This window comes from Triticum dicoccoides, chromosome 5A (assembly GCF_002162155.2).
Source record: "Triticum dicoccoides isolate Atlit2015 ecotype Zavitan chromosome 5A, WEW_v2.0, whole genome shotgun sequence".
In the NCBI taxonomy this organism is placed as follows: domain Eukaryota; kingdom Viridiplantae; phylum Streptophyta; class Magnoliopsida; order Poales; family Poaceae; genus Triticum; species Triticum dicoccoides.
The window spans coordinates 613,518,952-613,542,776 of NC_041388.1; the positions used below are offsets into that span (position 1 = coordinate 613,518,952).

Genomic DNA, 23,825 nt, shown 5'->3' on the forward strand with positions numbered 1-23,825 from the left:
TGTGGAAGACAGATACCCTGTCCGCGATGCCCGGTTCTGGCCTCATATACATGTAAGTACCCGTTCGTTCATTAATAGATAGCATATAAGAAAGTGTGTCGTCTGAATTTGGATCATGCCATGCACAAGACTATTCAGATTGTTTTCTTGAGGAAAGTGAGTATTCAAGTTGGTTAGATGAAAGTGTATCATCATTTTTTCATGAAAAATAATTTCATAATACCATATTGCAGTGACTTCCTATGTCATCAGCAAATGCAGTGGAGAAGAAGCCGGTTCACCACATGATCATTTATTTTGTTATTGTTTTTTTACTATTCCCTGTTGCATGTATAATCAGAAAAAATAAAACTCCTCCTTTCGGCCCATACTAGGAGTCTGGAAGTGATACTTTTGTGAGGAGTGCTGGAACATGACTGGATCAAGCGAGACAGAGAACGATGGATGAAAGAAAGAGATCAGAAACGGGATTCACTCTTGACCACCTCATACATACATGTGTAAGAGCTTGTCACCTCATACATATCTCTTGTAGCTATATAGGGCTCTTTTCGTATTCTAGGAAATTTTAAAATTATATTTTACTAGGGATGTAAGTATCAAATGCTAGATATGTGATCTAGAGATTTTAGACTTTCAGGATTCAACCATTAGTTGTCTTCCTTGAATATTTCTTCATTTTTGAAGGGCAATCTGTTTTTTTAATCCTTGAAGCGCCATTTAGAACATATGATCGTGGTTGTCAAATTCCTGTGAAATGCATACCTTTGATCTCAGTTTTATAGGGAAATTAACATGATCTCATTTTTATCATGCTGACAATATATTATGTTATACCTTTGATTTTGGTAATGGTGTGTTTTCCCATGATTGCTGTCATTTTGTTGTCCTACATGTGTCTGTGCATTGGGATATTATGAAGAAAAGTTGCAGCTATCCATACATCATTATTTATGGCAGAAGGGAAATCTACTGAATCACAGTCAGATTTCCTAAAACTCTTGAATTCCAACTTAGCGGTGTTGATGACCATGATGAAACTGTGAAATATTAAGCGGTACTTTTCCATTGATTCTTTCATTCTCATCGTATCATTGATGTGACTGTGTGACTCAAGTTTTGATTTCTCCCTCACCTTTTAAGTTCAAAGTAGTATTCAACAAGTTGTTGTGTCGAATATAAATCTCTGAAACACTTGCTACATAAAGGTTCAGTTATATCATCAATAATGCCAATGCTTCTGGCTGCTGTTGCTGGCTCCTAACAGCAAAATCAAGTCTGGAAACACGTATGGTAATGGTGTAACAAAAAAATCGAGAGAGGTTTTGAGTATGCTTTCTTAGCTATGACACATTGATTTAGCTTACTTTGCTAGGATACCAGAACTAGCACTCTACGAGTGAAATAATTTATTTATTTAGCACCATTGTCAAATTATTACTTTGTATTCCTGAAATTTTAATATAACTCAATGTGGTGAAATGCAGTGAAAATATTGTTGTTTTTGATTTAAAAATGGCTAAATTGGAGGAAAGCATTTCTGCTACATTCATCAGCAATACCGCACCATATACTATAGAAGCTTGGGCCACTAAATCAGCTGTTTCTGATGGATCTTCTTGGACTCAACAGTATCAATCTACTTCCGAGGCATGTGGTTTATTTTATTCTTCAACTCAACGGAAAACCATGGCAAGTTCTGTTGTACCTTTAGGGTGTTGTAAAAATGATTTCAATGAGAGCAATTAAGTGACTAGCCTATGGAACAATGATGATCTGTTGTTAAAATAAAATAAAAACAGATAAACAAAAAATGATGATCTATTGTTGATTGTCTTCAACAGAGACAAACATGTTCATAGTTTTCTTGTATTTTTTCTTCGATGTGACTCTTTGCCTGACATGTTGATGTTACTATGTATCCCATATTTGATTTCACATAAGGAATGTCCATCCCTGAAGCACAACCTCGCGTACATTGTTAAGTGAACCAAACTAAGTCCGGAAGAAGATTGAAAATTTCAAACGTGAGAATGACAACTACAGGAAGACTATAAGACTATATCGATTCTTCTTGTATATTCACTAGAAACGCCTAGGGCCAACTTTATAATAATTTTTTTCTAGACAGGAGCGCCAAGTGATTGAGTCATTTATCGCTATGGACGTGAATAGCTGACAAGGGCCACCTTGATCAGAATCGCTCGATAAACCAGTCCTTCCAGAAAGACAAGCAAATCCTGCCAGCAAAATCATATTACAAATAGACAGGACACAAGGCATCCCAGACCACACAAGCAAGTAAATGATCGATATAGAGGTTTCAATGATTGATCCACACAATATGGGAATACATGCTACATGCTAAACAAGTTAGATGGATCAAAGTAATGATGGTCAATAAAGACGGAAAAATCTTGGCACGCAACAGACGAGTGACCGAGTATAATGAACTTTTTATAGTCATGGATTAGTCATGTGTTAAACAAGTTCTGTTCATGGATTAGTTATTATCAAGCCTGCTGTTCTTTCTATAGTCATGCGCTATTTTTCAATTGAACACATTGAAGTTCCTATAGATTTTCATGGTTTATGCAAAATAGCTGAGCCTGGTTGTATTATTCATACATATTCAGGAGTGTTAGAGTCTAGAATTCGTCGGTTTATGTCGTGGAGAGAGCAGTAGTGTTGTTCATCTTCTGGTTTTGATATAATTACTAACATTTATTCATTTCAAAGATTAGTGGATTAGTGCATGCTAACAAACCCTGTACTGTCAAAGCATTGTTCCAATCTCTCTTAAAATATATTTTTTCATAGAGGGTCGTTCTGACAAGTGTGGTAACATGCTGATCCAATAAAAGACCGGCGAAGACAAGATCAAGTTCCGCCACTTCTGCTTTGAAGAGACTGCTACCAAGCTGTACCTCAGCCTCAAGGACAAGAATGACTCCAGTTTGGGGTTCAACATGCTGCTCGCAAATCCTAATACAATATTTGAGTCTCACCATGTTGCTTCCATTATAAAATGTGGCTTCGTGATGGCAGTATTGCCAACATTGACCTCATCGAGTCCACCAAGATGAATAAGCCTGGGATCAAGGATGCAGGTCCCTATCACATTCAGGCACATATATCCTCATATGTAGTCTGATATATTCAATGCTAGATCCACCAGGTATACCATCAAGGTTAAGATCAACATGAATAACTCCATTGTGTAGGGCTAATAACTCCAGGTTCAGTGGGAGGGAAACAATTGTGTAGAATGCCCTATCGTTTGATGTGATATATGCCCAAGAGATTAGGAGTCCTTGATTGTAATATGTGCCAATTCTTAAAGAAAGCAAGGAGTGAAGTAGAAGCTTCACCATTTGAGCACCAAGGACGTATCATTGACTACAATGTTCATCAGGTTGCTTAGAAGATATATGAGCAAAAGTATTATCATCTGTAAATATTCTTTTCAAGTGAGATGAGCAGCAGTACGAAGATAGATAACAATGTTAAAGTATCTTTAGTTTTTTTTTTCATTTTTTTGATAGAGCTGGCATTTATTTGGATATAATTTTCCATGGTGGGGAGAGATGGCGACGGCGCGGGGTGAGTAGGTTGGGGGAATGAGATATGAGTGTGAGCAGTGTGTTGTGGGCTGAGAGAGTGAATTGCCTTTTTTAGATAAGAAGAAAAGGAGTTGTTGATTGCTTTTTTAAGGGAAAAGCCACTGTTTGCTTTGAAAGAAATGTCACACATTTTTATATAGTGAATAATATCATGTATCCTAATAAGTCATTTCTATGGAATAATTACCAACAAGTGATTTAAAGGTGAGCCATATCGAAATTGGATGTGACCCACTCTAATAGAAGGCACGATGCCACTCACTTCGACTAAAAATGTCACATGCTGTTATCTAGCAGCTAACTGATGAATATATCTTTACTTTTTCGGGTCAAAGTTTAAAACTGATGGCTTCGGATGATGCTTTGATGGATTGGACTGAGACCTCGTCGAGTTTTACACAATCAGAAGAGGTGCATACAAATAATTGTTATTTTTTGTATATATTTTGCACATGATAACACAAAAGGTATATTTCTACATATATGTTTATTATTGTAGGGGATGAGAGAGATAAAGATGGATTATGTCGATGTTTAAAAACATCGACAAGGGTCCCCATGCGATGTCATTGAAAGGCGCAAAAATATCATCAAGTTTTATACACCAACATGAAAAAAAATTAAAGGCCCGTGGCAACGCACGGGCATTGTACTAGTCGTTTTAATTACTAGCCAGTCATGTATTATTTGTGGCTAAAACCTTGCCATTTGAAGAAAGCTCGTTGAGGTACCCTACTACATGGTAAACTGGCTAGATCATCAGAGTGGTAATCTGAAAAACAGATAATGGATGTTTATTGTATTCCATGTTTTTCTTTAATCTAGAAAAAAAAATAGATTTCAAAATGGAGAGCTGAGACAGATGTTTCAAAATTGTGGCTCGCAACATTACTTGTTGAATCTTCGTGGATCCAATCATTGTTCGTGTGTCTATAGATTGGATTCTTTTGGCCCTGTGTGTCTAAGGGTTCCCGAGTCACGGTCCCTAATGCGCCCGAGTAGGCAGTCACATGGGATAAGAATATGGAGCACTACTTTAGGGACTAGATAGAAAATGCGGCTTGCCGCACCCCGGCAGCCCAGGCAGCAAGCTGCCGGGTATATCTATATACAACCACCAAAACATTTCAAGTATAAAAAAACCACAAACACAAATCCATAAAAAAGGAGCAAAACAACAATCTTACAAAGAACAATATTGCAAAAAACAATGACCCTACTCATTTAGTTATTGTGAGGAAATCAATCAGACACAGGGAACAAAACAATGCCATCCACGCGTGCTAACAAAAGGAACACACCGGGCGTCCAAATGAATAAGATCTCAAAATTTCCACACGCAACAAGCAGTATCAACCATACATGAATAAGGATGAATTAAAGCATGAGCACTGCCAACAAAACAGAATTGTAACAAAAGCGATACAAAAAATATATATATGTGCACGATCATCCCAGACGTAATTAAAGAAATGGACAACAGGCACACATAGACATATTTAAGTCATTTGCCAACAACAGCCATAAGCACCACAAGTTTGCGTCTGCTCATACTCCACTACATTGTCGGCGACACACATTCAAGCAAACAGGTAATAATAAGGTAGGTTTTGTTCAAATTTAAAAGTACCTGCGGCACATACCCCCTAAAGGAAATAAAGCAACAGATTGTATACTAAGTGACAGGTCTTCATGTAGACAGGTCCGTACGACGAAGGGGCTTCATCGTTGAGCACGTAATGAAGCACCACGGATATCAGCAAATCCAGGTATCGTCATACGTCCATAGCCAACCGTCATGGACCTGAGACATGAAAAGCCGAAATCAAAATAAGAACAGCACACGCACAACGCGAGTGAAAAGACACCAAAGATAAGGACAAGGCATATATACCAAAAGAGTGGATCAATCGGCGTCAGCTGCTCTAGAGCTTATGCCTTTTTCTGGCACTGGATCCTCGCCTCCCTCCTCTGCATCAACACCCCTTCAAAAACAACCAACAGTTGAACACAACAGAATGGAATCGCATCAACAAACATAACAGCTGATTCAAAATATCTGGAAAAGGGCAAGCACCTTAAAGTAACCCCATCAACATCCTGTATTTTAGGATCAACAATTGGATTCATGACCTTGAGAAAGAAAGCCAAACAGGCGTCAATGCTAAATTAAGAATCATCTTGTCAGTCGTAAGATAAGACAGAGCAAGCACCTCATTAGTAGCAGGAGGAAGCAGAGGCACATGCACAACATTCTTCGATGCCTTATTCTTTTCCATCTGCTTTGCACTGGTACTGCAATCCAAAAACATAACATAGATTATCCTGACAAGTTGGAATGTAGTATTTCCAAGGAAGTAGAAAATGCTGATTTTCAGTGCGCTTGCATCACTTACACTTTGTTGACAGATGCCGGAGCTTTTTAGAGTGGATCTTGTTCACTCCCTAAGCACCGCTAAATGGCAAAAGGTATATAACATCTTCTTTGATGTGTTTATTTTGAAACAACCAAAACTCAAAGCTTCCCTGAACACTTTTTAGCCAAGTTAACATGAACAATGCATAAAACAATGGACCATGGGAGGATATAGCTTCCAAGTAAATTTATATTCCGTGAAATGAGATATATTAGACATGAACCTAAACCTATCTTGGCTTCCATAGGGTTTAATATAAATCAGTAAATGGTTATGTGCTGACGACTGTTATCCAAAAAATGCATTTGCAAGAATTTCTTGAACTCAACTCGCACATATGTACAAATGAGAATAAGCACATGTCATGCAATTTCTAGAGCAAGATTACCCTGGTTGTTTTTGTTGCCTTTTTCTAACTGAATAAGAACTTATGCCATTTAAGCTACCCATGCATGGTTACATAGTAGTCAATAGAGACTGGTATGAAATAAGAAATGACTACAATGGCAGAGGTAGCTTATAATTAAAAGAAAACTGGAAGAAAAATAGTACATGAAGAAATAGGAACCACGACGTCTATATCTATCAATTACCTCCTCCGAGTCTCTATCAATCATCTACTTCCACAAAATCACAGGAAATCTCACCCTGGAACAACAGGGTACAAAACACATAGTCAACGGACGATGCTAACTATCTAAATGTACCACCGAACAGTAAAAACCATATAGAAACATGACCTTCATTAGAAATAGTGCCCTGGTTGACCTATGACTAAAACTACAATCTTGAGCTCTTGTAATTTCACGCATTCAAATGGAACCATCTTCAGGAGTAATAAATCAGGGGAAAGTGTATTCCAAGGAATGAAACAACACATGAATTATTAAAAAATAAATTCATAAAACATCACACGAATGTAGCCAGCTATTTTCCAATTTAGTACAAGCATAACATTAGTTCTCCGGGCATGTAATGCAAATATTAAGCTGAAACCTAGACATTTATAGCAACTACCATAACTCAGATTTGACCGAGCAAAAGGCCTGACAAAGAATATAAAGGACAATTTTTATAGCTATTTCTCCTTTTAGTTTAAACCTAGTAGAAACAACAAAAAAGGAAAATAGGTAAGGTAGCATTTGGAAACTACTCTAATAAAATGTCATTCAAAATCTTCAAAGTATGTTTTAAGGAGAAGGGTCAATTACCTAGAACGACTTTCCGATTAAAGGAAAACATCAAGCATCTAGCGCAACAGGACACTCTAATTAGTTTTTTTTTGTAAGAATGCAGCATCATGACAATTTCAGCGGGTCACGCTCGATTCCACTTTATGTGTGTACCACACCTGTGATAGTGACAGGATCAGGAGTGAACATAAAAGCACTATAACATGGCCATTAGTTCGCAATGTTGTGAAGTTATACATAGTATCAGTATTGCGCAACCGCCAACCCAAGAAAGTTGACATGCCTGATGCATCCCTACATGTCAATATGAACATACTGATCGAAGACACTACAACACTGGATCCTAAGCTACAGTTGAGGCATACAAAACTATAAGTGTCCGTTCTTTTCATATATAAACAACCTTTAGTATCTCAACCAGAACCAAAGCAAAACAAAAAACATGGTTAAGTAACCAGCAAAGGAAGAATGAACCTTTTGGAATTTTAAAGTAGCAAGAATGAAAAGTTCTTTTTTGCCTTCAATATTACACACATTAGGGGAGGTAGCTGCAGTTTTATTACATAGTGGGCTCAGATTTTCCTTTCCTCGATCATATAACCTACCCCCATCATCTCTTATCACCAGATCGATCTGTTTATACAGTAGAGCTACCCTGGTTATCACTCAACAAGAATGACCATCCAAGGACAACAACAAGTATCACAGGATCAAAAAGGATTCTAGAGACAAGAGGGAGGATCCAACTTGATACCCATTGGTGCCTCGATTGCTCAAAGGCATACTAATTCCAGCCAAGGTAATCATCATCGCCCTAGCACGAATAAGGTTGAGCATAAATAAGCAACACCTTTAAATACAAAAAAAAAAATGGTTCAGGGCTCATTGCATGGCCGCCACGGACGCCATCGCCGGCGCCGCTGATATGCCGCCCTCCTCCGTGGCCGCTGCCGCCATCGCCATGGGAACCACCTGCGTGGGAGGGAGGGAGGCAGCTACAGGAGCGAGTGAGAGAGAGGAGGCGGCAGCTAGGTTTTCATCGCAGGAAGCCGCAGTCATTTTATACCCCTGCGCCCCTAAGCGAAATGACCCAGATGCCCTGGTGGGGGCACGATATTTACATTCTATTGCCATTGGAATTTTATCCGACGGCTCACAGCGATTTGGAAAATATCCGACGCCTCACGTGAGTCGAGCCCGAGATCCAACGGCCAGAATCGCATCAGGAAACCGATCGAACGGTCCAGAAGCTCCATTTTGCTTCAGACTCTAACAAGGGGATGGGATGGGATTCTCGATTCAGGGTTCATTGCATAGCGGGCTCAGATTCACCTTTCCTCGATCATATAACCTACCCCCATCATCTCTTATCACCAGATCAATCTGTTCATATAGTGGAGCTGCCCTGGTTATCGCTCAACAAGAATGACCATCAAAGGACAACAACAAGTATCACAGGATCAAAAAGGATTCTAGAGACAAGAGGGAGGATCCAACCTGATACGCACAGGTGCCACGATTGCTCAAAGGCACACTTATTTCAGCCACGATTAATCATCATCACCCTAGCACGAACGCCACTGATCAATCTAGCAAATCCAGGAGAATAGCTATAGGACCAGGGCATCCATATGTAAACCAGAGCATCACATTAGCTCCTATGATAGCAACTAAACATGAACAACATCCCGCAAACCCTAAAATGGCATGGATCCACAACTACAGGAGCCGATGCATGAGTAGGGCATAGAGCATCAATCAGACGAGCACCACATCAATATAGCCATGGACATGTCCCATAAAGTAGCCGAAGAAGAGGAGCAGGAGGAAGATGGACCTCACCGAGGGAGGCTGTAGCTGAGGCAATACTCAGTGCATGTCGGGGTTGCGCCTGAACGCCGTCCAACCGGCGAGGAACCGCATCGGAGTTGCGCCTTGCACCATCCCGCCGACAAGCACGAACACATCAAACAACCTGTGTAAGGACGGCATCGTTGTTTATCAGAAACAATTAGTTTGGAATTACTATTTAACAAAAATGCATTTTTTAGCACAAAGATATACACAGAAAAAATACAGAGCTCAAGTAGGAACCCTAACCTCTCACCACTTCTTTTGAACATCAATATAGCCATGGACATGTCCCATACAATAACGATATACACTGGTTTTTAAAGTGTAAGTAATGGTCCAACTCTCTGGGTAACCAAAGCTTACCCAATCACTTGAAACCAGAAACTGCTCTATTTTTCTACTTTTTCTAAGCCAAGAAGGTGCACAATCAGAACCATGATCATGTAGTGTTTTCTCAAACTAATTAATAACAAAGAGTAAATCAGCGGCTAGCAGGTGATTCACTAACATGGGTTATGCACATGAAAGAGATTTGCTATAGCATAAATGATGAGACTGAGAGCACCAACATAGATCTGCAGATACCCTTCCAAATCCTCTTCCTATTTTTTTCGTCTGCTAAACCAACACAGAAGAGGAATAGGAGCTTACACATCTTCTTCTTCTTTCCAACCGCTCTGGAGGACTGCATCTTTGCCCCTTAGGATGCATACTAATGATGCATACTCATCTTTTGCATTTGATTGTTATTTTCTCCACATTAATCTCTAGAATTGAATCATCCATGATCTTAATGGATCCTTTAAAGGGGCCATGAGTGGAGTCATTCTTAAACATACAGACCTAGAAAAAGAGGAATGTTAACTTCAAACGAAACAAAAACACAACAAAATGCTACAACACATGCAAATATGGACTTGTTACTTCAGCAGTGAAGAAAAGAATATTATGGAAGAATTAAATTTGTCAAATTCCAATGCAGTAAATCATCCGACTGAATGATTCTTGTCATGGCACCTAACAGAAAAATAGGAAACCCAATTGCGCAAAATTAGGTGTTAACTAATGCTTCTATGCTCGAAATAAGTGCTACATGGTCTGATGCAATTTTGATACAAAAACGGAGATCAGTAAAGAGAGACCTTTGGCAGGTTGAGCAAGAACCAACGAGATCCAGTCCAGGTCAGAAGCAGGGGCGAGGCAACATCCTACAGCAGCAACAACAAGAGAGAAGTTAGCAAAAAAAAATTGTGGCCTTTCTTTTTGTCTGGCAATGCTTGAGCCCATCTACCAACCACCATCAGACCTTGCCTCTGCTCCCAATCTCAGTGATTCATCCACTGTCTAGAACTGGATGACTGATGTGAGCAATAGAAAGGAAGGACCTCGTCTCACCAGGAACAGGACGGCGGGGCAAGGCAGAGAGACAGTGGCGGCGGCCGGATCCAGAGGCGAAAGAGAAAGGAGGGGGCGAAGCGAGGGTTGTGAGGGTCAGAGCATCAGCTAGGGTTCTCACCCAATCGCGACGACCTCGACGGAGACGTGCACCTCCTGCGTCCACCACCTCACGGGGAGGGGATGGTCGTGCATCTCCTTTGTATCGGGCTTGGGAACGACACAGGAGCGTGTCAGCGGAAGCAACGCTGTGGGCATGGCGGATCTGGCCTCCACCTGACCTTCTCGAGAAGGTGAAACGGCAGCGGCGGGCGCCTATGTGAGAGAGGGAGGAGGCGGCACCGAGGTTGGGGGAGAGGAGATCGGCATTAGGGTGGGGGCGGCGGCTGGCTTGGGACGGGAGGGAGAACGAACCGGGAGAGGAGGAAGGGAGGGGGCAGGATTGCGAACCCACGCCTCGGGTAGGTGCCAGCGATGGCGAGGCGAGCGGAGGCGGCGGCGCGGCAGGGAGCGCAAGGAGAGAGAGAGGGAGAGGGAGAGAGAGAGGCGAGGCGGGAGGAGATGGCCGCGGGGGAGGCGCGAGTGCGGGAGGGAGGCGGCGGCTAGGGTTCTACCACGGGAGCTGCTGCCTTTTATACCCCCACTACGCGAAATGACCGAAATGCCCCGGTGAGGGTAAGGTATTTACATTATGTTGCCATTGGAATTTTATCCGACGGCTCACAGCAATTTGGTAAATATCCAACGCCTCACGTGAGCCGAGCCCGAGATCCGACGGCCGGAATCGCATCAGGAAAACGATTGAACGGTCCAAAATCCAAATAAACGGGAGAGCTCCATTTTGCTTTGGACTCTAACAAGGGGATTCTGCGGTTGTGGATGTGGAAGATTTATACCTCATAACTTTTTTTAGGGCAATTTATACCTCATAACTACATGATCCATTAGGGTGAGCGGGCGAGTAGGCCATCCAGTCACGACGAGCGGACAAGCAGTTTGAGCGTGCTAATGAGCCGACTTAGCCTTTATCAAGTGAAGTCACGCTGCAACTTTACCCTTCTAATCTCCATCCAATCCACATCCTACGGTGCAGTTCACACAAGGGGAAAGGCTCTCAACACTTAGCAGTTTTCAGCATAGCAGCAAACATCAATACAAACTAGGTGCAAACAACGATGCAGTGGCACTTGAACTCAGTTTTATTTGAATAGATTGAAACCCAAAAAATAAAGAACTGTAGATACTCATGAGCAAACTATAAAACAAAATTTGGTCTGGTGTTGAAACCCAAAAAATAAAGAACTGCAGATACTCATGAACAGACTATAAAACAAAATTTGGTCTGGTGTTGAAACCCAAAAAAAGAACTGCAGATACACGCTGTCACAATACCAAATTTTATTTTATAGTCTGCTCATGAGTATCTGCAGTTCTTTATTTTTGGGGTTTCAATCTGTTCAAATAAAACTGAGTTCAAGTGCCACTGCATTGTTGTTTGCAGTTAGTCTATATTGATGTTTGCTGCTATGCTAAAAACTGCTAAGTGTTGAGAGCCTTTCCCCTTGTGTGATCTGGACCGTAGGATGTGGATTGGATGGAGATTAGAAGGGTAAAATTGCAGCGTGACTTCACTTGATAAAGGCACTGTATCCCACTATAGGGTCAAATTGTCGCAGAAGGCGCTAACGTGGAGCTCCCACCAGTGCATGCAACTCACACCCAGCAGCGAACGCTCTTTGAAGTGAGCTTGCTCATGTAAAGGTTCTCTCAACCGGTTTTGTGAAAATTTCAGAAGCTTCCCGTTGTTGTTTTTTCCTTTTCTTGTTATTTGTCAGGGTTTTATTCGTATATTTTTCTCCTTTTCCTGTTTTCCTTTTCATTTTTCTCTTTGGAATTCATTTTACATTTTTAAAAATTCATGAACTTATTTTCAAGTTCATGCACATTTTTTCAAAGAATAAATATAATCAAATTTATATTTTTAAAAAATTCATAAACTTTCCACTTCATTAACCTTTCGAATTCGTAGTTTTTTTCAAATCTGTGAACTTTTTAAAATTCATGAACAATTTTCAAATTTGGGTTTTTTTTAATTACGGAAGTTTTTTAAAATTCACGAACTTATTTAAACCCATGCATTTTTTTGAAAGTACAAATTTACAATCTGTATAAAGAACCAGAGAGTCGTTTTTTTTCTTCTAAAGCAGTAGCTGCTTGTTTTTGCTGAAACTGCAGCGAGCGAGCCGGGCCATCGGACGAGCGGGTGAGCGAGCGGTTGGGCTGAGCTAATGGTCAGACCAGCTGTGCGCGCGCCGAAGGCCCTAACGAGGACCTCCCTCTTAGATTGATGTCAAAAAAAGAATAAAAAAGTGTAAAAAAAAGAAAGAAAAAGGAGCTCCCTTGTAAACATGGCTATAGCACGCAGGGCAGGGCATGCTCGCGCCGCATCTCGCCTTTGGAACCGGATCCTCTAACATTCTCAAGGGATGTCACGTAAGCTACAGTAATCGTGACATCCCTTCTGCACATCTATATGGTTAAGCTCAAAATGATTATAATTAATTTGCAAATTACAAATCAATTGTATACATTTACAAAAATTACATAGAAACAAAATTACGATGTAATAAAATTATTTTATGATTTATTTTTGTACATGCTACACTAAATCTGCATAGTAGTTGCTACAGTACCTTGACATTCCTTCTTCGCTTTACACACGCGCTCACTGTAGCTTCGTGACATCCTTGAGATCTGCTTCCCTCGCCCTTGTGCCACTGCTGCATTCCGCTGGCCACTGGCCGCTGCCTGAGCATTTCCGCACCGCCGCCGCCCATCCCCCCCTGCGGCCCCGCCTGCTGGCTGCTCCGCGCGAGCACCACCGCGCATTCCCCTCCGCCCCCCGGTCTCGGCAGTCAGGTGCCGCCCCGCCTCCGCCGCACTGCCGCCGCCTGCCCCTGCCTCCGCTCCGCCGCGCCACCAAAGCAGAGGACCGCCGGCTCCGACTCCTCGCGCAGCTACTCCGCGCACCGCTGCTCCTGCTTGGCCTGCAAGCCTCGCCGAATCGGTAATTTCTTGGACTGAAAGACTGCATAGTTTCTGAATTTATGCATTGAAGCTAACTTAAATCGAAATAGAGATGCGTATGCATTGAATTGAACTCGAGTCGATGCGTCTTGTCATCACTTGTCAATTCCATTTCATGCTATAGAAATAGAAGATGAAGAGGGCTTTTTCATCGGTGCCCGCAGTGGGAGTGTCTACACCCTATAGTTTGAGCTCAGGGGAATCAGGGAGTGTACTTGCAAGTATTGACGAATGACGATGATGATATTTTATATCGTTTTCAGTCCTATAGGTCCCACAAAGGGGTTTTTACCTCCTGCTGTAGTGGTATGTTTTCAGATTTGGTTCAGTGGTAATGATTTGACTTGATGTTTATGTCTTTTCTTATGAAAATACACTTTTGATTGATGTCTTGAAGGTGTTGCTACTTCTTCTACCTTGATCAGGTCATGGGAGACACATAAGAAGCAAACCATTAATTTGGTAAACTTTTGTATCTCAATACTGTTATTTGTAGTATTTCTCATGTTTTATATATTTTGTTGGATGTTAAGCATTGAGTTTAAATTCTAGATATATTGTGCAATTGAGCCATATTTTGTATATATGTTTCCAGATGGGGTGTATTTTTTGTGGTAGTTATGAGGTATTTTTCGGGTTGTTATAGGCACTGCTGATTCTTGTGCGCACAATGTCTAAAGTCGCCTAAGGTTGACTTAAGGTGCCTTATGGCCGACCTTATGCCCACATTGGAGAATGGAGATGCCTTAGAGTCGATCTCCTCATGTGTAAAGTACTCTAAGGTCCACCTTTTGAGACTTATGGCCGACATACACTGGAGACGCCCTAATGTGATATAAGCTAGTGTAAATCTGAAAACTTGCACATGTTAAATTGCTAAAAGTGTAATAACAGTAAAAAAAAATAGTCCATTCTTTATGGTAGGCTGGTAGCAGATCAATATCTACCTGAACAATCAAATTCCAATCGCTTACCTGTAGCAATTTGCAGACTAGATTAAGTCGATCTGAATTCCACTAGAAGAAATGACCAGTAGGACGCCATTTCATAATGAGCATTTCCAAGGGCGTGAGTGAGCTCACCGTCTGGCAACAAAGTAGGCCTAGGCCATGACGGTGAAGATATAGGAAATAACCAGTTGAATACTTGAATGGGCTCCTAGTTCTTCCAATAGAGGATGCAAATGGAATATTTATTTGTTCTTTTGAACAAATAGCACGAGTCAGCTATATAAATATTTACAGCTAGCTAGTAGCTAGTAGCAAAAAGTTTCTCTGCATTGCTATACAAATATTTAGAAGTAGCAAATACCCAACCAACTAGGACTGATCAGCTTAGTATACTAGTCTTACTGTACAATCTTTTAGGGTAAAGCCAAAATAATCTATGATCGAAATGACTAATTATAGTATCTGATCAAAAGGTGCAACATAAGGAACACCAATGTGCTAAGAACATTCAAGACCACAAGCAAGGATGACGATGTCAGTGTGCAGGTAATCAAGATTACCGGGCCCTTCATCTGGAGAGAACACCTTGATTGCATCCTGCATTGTCGAACGGTGTGATGGGTCAGGTTCTATGCACCGAATAGCGATGGCAATCACTTTGAATATTTCATTTGCAATCTCAGCTTTAGGGAATGGGAGCCGGGTGTCCAGCAAATCCTTGGGTATTGTACTTCTCTTGTCCATGGACGAGAGGGACAAAAGAAAGTCACCCGGATGATGTCCCATGAACAACTCGAGCACGAGCACTCCAAAACTGTATACGTCGCACTTCTCCGTCACCCTTGTTGTGTATGCAAGCTCTGCCAAGCCAATAATGAAGAGTTAATTTTAGTAACCTTTTTGTATGCATGTACTGAAAAAAAGTTGTGTGGAGGGATAATAAGACTTATTCCCTGTCACACGAAAGTAAGAAGGCGAGGCTCGAACCCGGGCTGGCTAGCCCACCAACCATGGTACTAACCATTTGCACCCGTGAGTTCTCGTATGTAGATTGTAGAGAGCAGAGACAAGCATAGTATGGTCGATAGAAGTATATATAATATACTCCCTCTGTTCACTTTTATAAGACCTTGAAGACATTTCAGACAATATGCAAAACAGCCTATTTTGAGTTGTCTGAAACGACTTACAAAAGTGAATGGAGGGAGTACTAGTTTTCGACTGTACAATTGGTTACATTTACACAAACCAATAAGTAATAATCTACTTCCTGGAACAGTCAGGAAGATCTATGCAACTTATTTCATTGTTGATGTGAAAATATATATAACACTATGCATGGCATTGGTCGAAGTGACAAAAATAAATGTAACAACACATTGATTTAACCAACATAGATATATATTATTGTACCTGGTGCAAGATATCCTTTTGTCCCGGCAAGCCTTGTGCAGTTTGACCCATCCACATCTAATATTTTGGCAATACCAAAATCAGAGATGCATGCTCTAAATTCCAGATCAAGCAAAATGTTGTTGCTTGTTATATCTCTATGGACTATCGGCGCAAAGCAATCATGATGCATGTAAGACAAAGCATGGGCCACATCCTTAACAATATTTAACCTCCTTGTCCAGTCCAACTCTATTGCAGTTTCCTTGGTCCTTAAAGATGCTGCTAAGCTTCCTCGTTCCATGTATTCATACAAAAGAAATCTTCCTTGAGTAGCAGAACAGTAGCCAAATAACTTCACAATATTGCGATGCCGAATATGCATCAAGGCATCTATTTCACGATTAAATAGCTCATCATCTTCTATTGTATGAATCTTCTTTACTGCAAATATCTCGCATGTTGGTAACTGAGCTCTATATACTGACCCACTACTTCCAATTCCAATGCAGTGAGCGTCACTAAAATTTTCTGTGGCGTCAACAATTTGCCTGTACATATCTCCTCCATGAAAGTTCCAGATGGCAAACAGATTTGTCTGTTGCAATTCATTTGCGCTTTCCACCTTGGATTTCCTTGTTTTACATTGCAAAGGTACTAGTGCCATGATAAACAGAAAAGATACAACAACAGGTATTATAGCTAGTAAAATAGCTCTGGGCTTCTTTTTTTGTTCACCACTTTGATTAAGGTCACAAGGGGGCAAACCTTTCACTACACCACACAATTTCTTATTCTGCATGAACCATTGGATTGGAGCTTCTTCAAACAATCTACTCTGTGGCACTGACCCTTCCAATTTGTTGAATGACACATCAATGGATAGGAGGCTGAGCATGCGCTGAAATGATGGTGGGATGCTACCTTTCAAAGCATTGTGTGAAAGATTCAAAACTTCGAGCATGCTCAAACCACCCAGCTGACTCGGAATGACACTAGCAAATGAATTATCACTTAGATCCAACAATTCTTGTAGGTTTACCAACATTCCTAGTTCGATTGGTATGCTGCCATTGAGGTGATTATGGCTCAAATTCAGGAAGTGAAGCTTGAGACAATGTTCAATTGACCCTTGTATCATCCCACTTAGGTTGTTTGATGATAAATCTAAGTACTCCAAATTCTTTAGCGATCCAATATCTTTAGGTATACTTCCTTGGAGCAGGTTATTACCCAGGCTCAAGTTGAACAGCAACGTTAAATTGCCAATCTCCAGTGGAATCTGCCCTTCAAGTTTATTTGATGAAACATCAAGTATCCCCAACTGAGATAACTGCCCTATGCTTGGTGGTATGACTCCAGTAATGTTGTTGTTTGAGGCACGTAGCATTGTAAGTTTGTAACACTCACCCCAGCGATGAGATAATTGACCAAATAATTTGTTTGAACTGATATCAACATAGACAAGATCCGGGTGAAGCCCCATCTCGGAGATATCTCCTTGAAGCTGATTTCCTTCAAGACGAAGTTTGACTAGGCTTTTGCAACTTAGCAAGCTTGTTGGCAAGGGTCCAACCAAGTTGTTGCCATTAGCGGTGAGAAACTGTAGTCGGCCTCCCGCGCAAAGATCCGATGGCAATGCACCAGATAGATTGTTCAAAGAAACTCCAAACATTTCCAGATTCATTAACTCGCCAATTTCTTGAGGAATGTGTCCAGAAAATTGGTTGAAATTAAGGTTTAAGAAGGTGAGCTTAGTCAAATTTCCTAAACTGTTTGGGATAGGACCTGTTAGGTTGTTCAAACTGAGCTGAAAGTCCTCTAAATTCACCATATAACCTAGTTCCCAAGGAATTTTTCCGGAAAGTTGGTTCTGGCCAAGGTACAAGATCTTGAGTTTGGTCAAATTACACAAATTTCTTGGAAAGGAACCTGTTAGTGTGTTGTAGCTGAGCCGCAAGTCCTCTATGTGCACCAAATATCCCAAAACCAGAGGAATGTGTCCAGAAAGTTGGTTACGGTGAAGGTGCAAGGTAGCGAGTTTGGTCAAATTCCATAAATTGCTTGGAACGGAACCAGATAGTGTGTTGTTGTTGAGCCTCAAGTCCTCTAAGTTCACTAAATAACCTAGTTCTCGAGGAATGCGTCCAGAAAGTTGGTTATGGTAAAGGTACAAGGTAGTGAGTTTGGCCAGGTTACCTATATTGCTTGGGATAGAACCTGAAAAGTTGTTTTGGCTTATGTCCAAGTGTTGTAGGTCGAAAAATTTCACTATATCTTTGGGAATGGGACCACTTAAGTTATTATGGGATAATGATAGCATATTTATGTTTTCTAAGTTTACTTTTGCAGTAGGCTGAGATGAAAAATTATTCATAGGATTTTGTATGGATGAGTTAGCTGGACTGAAGGAAACTGGTCCGGAAAGGTCATTGCTGGACAAATCTAATTTAAGCAAATGCTTAAGGTGACCTATTTCACAAGGGATAGGACCAACTAAGTAATTGTTTGACAAGTTCAGGCTCACAAGATTACCCATCTATTTGCCTTGGTATTTCACCGGAGACTTGATTGTCATGGAGCATTAGGAGACGCAGTTTCGTGAGATTTGCTAAAACAGGTGGAATTGAACCTCTTATCTGATTGTCATGCAGGAGGAGAGCACGAAGTTCTTTGAGGAGCTTAATATTCACAGGGATGCTCCCGGCAAGCTCGTTGTGCGAGAGCTCAAGGGCCACCAAGGTCCTCAAAGCCGAGAAGTCAAGAGACTCAAGTGTCCCTCTCAGCCGCATCCCCGGCAGGGAGATGGCGGCAATCACCGGCCAGCGCCCACCACACCGGATGCCTTGCCAACGGCAAGGTGCTGAGATGTTTTCCCAGGATCGCAGGGCGTCTTGGCTTTGCTGACTGAGGCTGGCTTTCCAGGCAAGAAGTGCCCCTGCTTGTTGTTCAAGTGATGGCAGCGCTCCAGCGGCTGAGACGAGTGCGGTGGTGCACATCATCAGTATGGTGAGAGAGGCAAGTATTTTGGAAGCCAAGGGCGCCATGGCGAGGATAGGAATTGATTCTGCTTCTGCGTCTGCTGGAGGGTTCACCTTAAATCATTGCACCAAATATTGCCGCTGCCTCGTTCCCTGCAGGGAGTATGACTGATTAACCACCCCTCCTTTCTGTCCCTCTCGTTCCTTTATTAATCTTCATGATAAGATTTGACCCGCTCTCTGATACATTTCTCTTTTCTTTTCTTGACATAGATTATGACACCTGTTCTTTCAAAGTCAAAGTTACAGAACCCAAACATGTACGCACCCAGAAAAGGAAACCAGAAAGAAGGTGCCACAACACAAACACACCCCTAGAGGACCTGGTGCAAAGAAGACCATCGCCGCCGGAGAAGAGAGGGACATGACGCTGCTCACCCAGGTTCGGAGGAACACCATTGCAGACGGCACTACTCCCTCCGTCCCAGAAAGCTTGTCCCAAGCTTGTTTCTTAAATGGATGTATCTAGCACTAACTTGGTGCTAGATACATCCATTTGATGGACAAGCTTTTTCGGACGGAGGGAGTACTTTTCTGACTCGATTAAACGGTACACCGCAAGCGGCAGAATTGAGGCGATGTGGCTCGGCGGCTGGGTACTTTCCTTGTGTCCACTGTTCTGCCGTCTTGACAGTGGCGAAGCTACATGTAGTCTGTGATGTCCAGCGACATCACAGAAATGTGCTTAGAAGTTGACCCCGGGTATGTTTAAGTGTATATGTTTACATACATGGGCAGTTTTGAGCTGTTCCACTGGCTTCAATTGCTAGCGCTACCACCGCCGTCTTCACTTGACGCTGGTGAAGAAGAAAAGTGGGCCTGCCTGCTATGAAGTAACTATACGCCTGGTACCCTCAGCTTATGTTGCATTTTGTGGAATTTGTCTTCCTATTTGGCAAATGGGGGGAGCGGTGGAAGTCATTAATGGACAAGTGGTTACTGGTCACGTCGCCCTACTCATCGATGATTAATCAGAACATGACGTGCTTCTACGGGCTGCGCGCTGCTTCAAACCCGGCCGTGGCGTGAGTAGGAGGAAGCTGAATCTTCCCTTCCGCGCTGGCTGTTGGGTATGGAGCAAGCGTCATATTGGGGCTCCCCAGCCTCCAAATATGGAGGCTATTGAGGTCATTTATGGAATGACTCTGCTATAGTGTCATTTTGGTTTAAAATCATTATATTGACAGTTATTGCGATCATGGACATATGACGACTCTGCTAAAGTTGCTCTTAGCCAAATAAGAGATGAGGATAGCTCACTTGGGTGAGATTATCTAAGTTGACCTCTTCGAGGACACAAATTAGGATTCATATTTATACCGTCCTCTTGAAATAGCATTTACTCTTATCTATTACAAGTTTCCTGTTCATGTCCTATCGACTGCCAAAAGAATTGAATGTTCACCAACCGTCGCTCATGTGAATGATGCTTCCCTTGTATATATATATGCCACTCCATGGACCATTGTTGTTCTATTCAATTTAACACATTGGTAGCACTAACCTAGTACACTGGATACTTGGTGATGAGATATCAAATTGAGCAGACAATGAGAGGAGAATTACATTACATAGATGTCACAACATGTACGTGGGAACGAGAGACATCCGGAATAGCCAGGAGAGCAATATCTTTAGGTTGGTCAGTGACCAAGGGCGATGCTTGACCATTAAGCTAAATAGTATCTTTCGCTTTCAACATTTTACTACCGTTACAGCCTGCCTTTGGAGCTGTGGTCGCACTGTAGCTCCCTCTTATCCCCTGGCATCGACGGTCAGCTTCATCGACCGCGAGCCCATCCGCTTCTCCTTTACGCGAGTGCATACTTGTGCTCATGGCGGCTAGCTGGAGCGCTGGCATCTTGTTCACAAAGGCAGTCCGCACTGCTACGTCTTATTGCTTGTCATAGCCACAAGTATGTTGAGCTTGTGCCGATTCTCTTCCGTGCCCTCAAGAACCTATCTTTTGTGAGATTTGCTAAAACAGGTGCAATCGAACCTCTTGTATGATTGTGATGCAGGAGGAGAGCACGGAGTTCTTCGAGGAGGTTAATATTCACTGTGATGCTCCCAGGAAGCTCATCGTGTGAGAGCTCAAGGGCTACCAAGGTCCACAAAGCGGCAATGTCAAGAGACTCAAGTTTCCTCCTCAGCCGCATCCCCGGCAGGAAGATGGTGGTGATCATTGGCGCCCCCGCACCGGTCGCCCCGGCAACGGCAAAGTGTTGACATGTTTCCCTAGGATCGCAGGGTGTCTTGGCTTTGCAGACTGGGGCTGGCTTTCCAGGGAAGAAGTGGCCCTGCTTGTTGTTCGAGTGATGGCAGCGCTCGAGCGGCTGAGAAGAGTGCGGTAGTAGACTAGCCACGGTGGGAGTAATATCACTAGTAACACCATAATTTTCAAGATAATTTTGCTTATGTGGCACATATTTAATGATGAGAGAGATGATGGTGATAACTTAGCTAGTTACTGTAACATCACACATACCAAGACAATATGAGTCTATAGGCTAATAAATGAACCATAACATGACAACACACATATGATACTACCCACCATGGAGGTAATAACATGGCCTAGTAAAATGTGATGTTATTAGTCTAAGTTACTCCCCATTGTGACTAGTCGTAGAAATCATTAGTATGGTGAGACAAGGGTTCCATGGCTAGGTTCCATGGCTAGGATAGGAATTGGTTCTGCTTCTGTGTCTCTTGGAGAGTTCACCTGGCTTAAATCGTCGCACCAGTATTGCCGCTGTCTCTTTCCCTGTCGTCATGATAGTCAAAATTAATGTTTGCACGATTGATTGGTTACCCCGGATCCGTCTTGCCTGCTCCCTCCTCACTCTCATCCGTGCTCCCACCTCATCCTATGGTTGTCTATTTTTCTTTTTTCTTTCTAATATAATCATCTCCCCCTGATTTTAAGGGGGTGGGGCCGGGTCTTATTTTGTTCCAATCAAATCAAGCCACGTATGCGGGAGCACGGATGGGCACACGAGCGGGGAGCAGGCAAGTCTCGTCCGGTTACCCCACCCTTTCTAGTATCTCTCTCGGTCCTTAACTAATCTTCCTAATGAAGATATGACCCGCTCTTTGATGTTTTTTTTTTGCCGTAGTAGCTGATATCATGGCGCCTGTTCATTCCAAGTCAACGTTACAGAACCCAGACATGTACGCACCCAGAAAAAGAAACCAGAAACAAGGTGCCACAACACAAACTCCATAAAGGCCCTCAACAAAAGAAAGAAAATTACAAGCACACCTCTAGAGGATCTTGTGCAAAGAAGACCATCGTCGTCGGAGAAGAGAGGTACGGGATGCCGCCGCACCCAGGTTCTGAGGAACACCATTGCAGACAGCACTGTTTTCTGAGCCGATTATAGGGTCCATGGCAAGCGGCAGAACCAAGGGGATGTGGCTCGTCAGCCGGGGACGTTCCCCGTGTCCACCGGACCACTGTCTTCCAGTGGTGAAACTACATGTAGAGATCGCTACTTTTTGAGCCGATTAAACGGTCAACCGCAAGCGGCAGAACCGATGGGTTTTGAGTGTGACTCATTGGCCGGGGACCTAACCATGTCCATTGGACCACTATCTCCGTGGCGAAGCTACATGTAGTCTGTGATGTCAAGAGACATCACATAAATGTGCTTAGCAAGCCAACCCCGCTATGTTTAAGTGTATATGTTTAGGGTTTAGGGTTTTGAATGGTTGACATCCTGGCTGCCGCAAAGTACCTATAAGTGTGGTGCCTTCACCTTATATTGCATTTCATAGAGTTCGTCTTCCTATTTGGGCTCGGGGAAGCGGTGGATGTGGATGCCATTACTGAGCGGGTGGTTACCGGTCATGTTGCCCCACTCGCCAGTGATTAATCAGAATGTGTAGGTACTTCTATGGGGGGTGCGATACTTCGAACCAGGCTGTGGCGCAAGGAAGATGGCGTTGAAACTTCCCTCCCACCCTAGTGGTTGGGTTTGGAACAAGATCCATACCGGGGCGCCTCCCCGACCTCCAAAATGGAGGCTAAGAGGTTATTTATGGAGCAAGGTCCATAAATTATGCTGATCGGCACCCACATGGCGGCTCTGTTTGAATGATAGTTTATTCAAAATCATCATATTAACAGTTATTATGGTGATCGGGGCCATATAGCGACTCAGCTAGAGTTTGTGTTAGCCCATATAAGAGATGAGCAAAGCTCACTCGGGTGGGAGCATCCAAGTTGAACTCTTCCAGGACACAAATTAGGATTGATATTTATATTGTCCTCTTTTTACTAGCCTATCTATTACAAGTTTCAGTTCATGTGCATTCGACTGGCAAAATAATAGATGTTCACCGACCGTCGCTCATGTGAATGATGGTTTCCCTTGTATATATATGGCACTCTACGGACCACTACCGTTCAACTCATTTGAACATATTGGTAGCACTAGCCTAGTGAACTAGATAGGTGGTGATGAGATGATAAAATAGAAGGGAGGATGAGAGATATTATAACATATGCGTGAGAATGAGAGACATCCGGAATAGCCAGGAGAGCAATATCTTTAGGTGGGTCAGAGACCAAGGGCGATGCTTGACCATCAGAGGCCACCACTGCAGCAGTAGTCTCCATGTAGCTCCCTCTTATCCTCTGCCACCAACAGCAAGCTTCATTGGCCGAGAGCCCATGCGCCTCTCCTTGGCATGCGGCATGCATACTAGCAGTCGAGACGGTGCTCCAGCTGACATCTTCACACGGGCATTCCACACTACTACATCTCATGGCTCGTCATAATCACATGTGCGGTCAGCTTGCGCTGATTCTCTTTGTGGAAAGAACCTCTTACTGGCCTCCGCAGGGGCGGACCTACATAGAAGAAGC

At 42.5% G+C, this 23,825-nt stretch overlaps 1 protein-coding gene and 3 long non-coding RNA genes across 7 annotated transcripts; 1 reads left to right on the forward strand and 3 right to left on the reverse strand.

Moving 5' to 3' along the window:
* Nucleotides 1-5,113: 5,113 nt before the first annotated feature.
* Nucleotides 5,114-5,705, reverse strand: LOC119298090. The gene is made up of 2 exons (XR_005145800.1): nt 5,518-5,705; nt 5,114-5,427 (listed from the first exon to the last, which is right to left on the reverse strand). It is a non-coding gene; the product is annotated as an uncharacterized LOC119298090 (long non-coding RNA).
* Nucleotides 5,706-5,834: 129 nt separating this feature from the next.
* On the reverse strand, nt 5,835-11,058 carry LOC119303400. 3 transcript variants are annotated; one of them, XR_005147896.1, is made up of 6 exons: nt 10,394-11,058; nt 10,230-10,295; nt 9,739-9,930; nt 9,076-9,208; nt 6,020-6,688; nt 5,835-5,918 (listed from the first exon to the last, which is right to left on the reverse strand). It is a non-coding gene; the product is annotated as an uncharacterized LOC119303400 (long non-coding RNA). The 3 variants fall into 3 exon arrangements; XR_005147897.1 differs by having other exon boundaries at nt 5,841-6,688; nt 10,483-11,058; XR_005147895.1 differs by having other exon boundaries at nt 5,841-6,688.
* A 2,196-nt stretch (nt 11,059-13,254) lies between these two features.
* Nucleotides 13,255-18,691, forward strand: LOC119303403. 2 transcript variants are annotated; one of them, XR_005147899.1, is made up of 4 exons: nt 13,255-13,549; nt 13,694-13,875; nt 13,967-14,031; nt 18,566-18,691. It is a non-coding gene; the product is annotated as an uncharacterized LOC119303403 (long non-coding RNA). The 2 variants fall into 2 exon arrangements; XR_005147898.1 differs by having other exon boundaries at nt 13,258-13,875.
* LOC119303402 (MDIS1-interacting receptor like kinase 2-like) lies at nt 14,039-18,563 on the reverse strand. The gene is made up of 2 exons (XM_037580530.1): nt 15,933-18,563; nt 14,039-15,379 (listed from the first exon to the last, which is right to left on the reverse strand). Exons 1-2 carry the CDS (start codon nt 18,448-18,450, stop codon nt 15,018-15,020), a joined length of 2,880 nt encoding a protein of 959 aa, XP_037436427.1. The 5' UTR covers nt 18,451-18,563; the 3' UTR covers nt 14,039-15,017.
* Nucleotides 18,692-23,825: the final 5,134 nt, after the last annotated feature.

Excerpts from the sequence above, each read along its gene's own strand:
- LOC119303402 (XM_037580530.1), bottom strand. The coding sequence starts at position 18,450 with ATGGGTAATCTTGTGAGCCTGAACTTGTCAAACAATTACTTAGTTGGT. Across the intron at positions 15,380-15,932 it reads AAAAGGATATCTTGCACCAG|AGCTTGCATACACAACAAGG; the intron begins GTACAATAATAT and ends TTGGCTTGGCAG.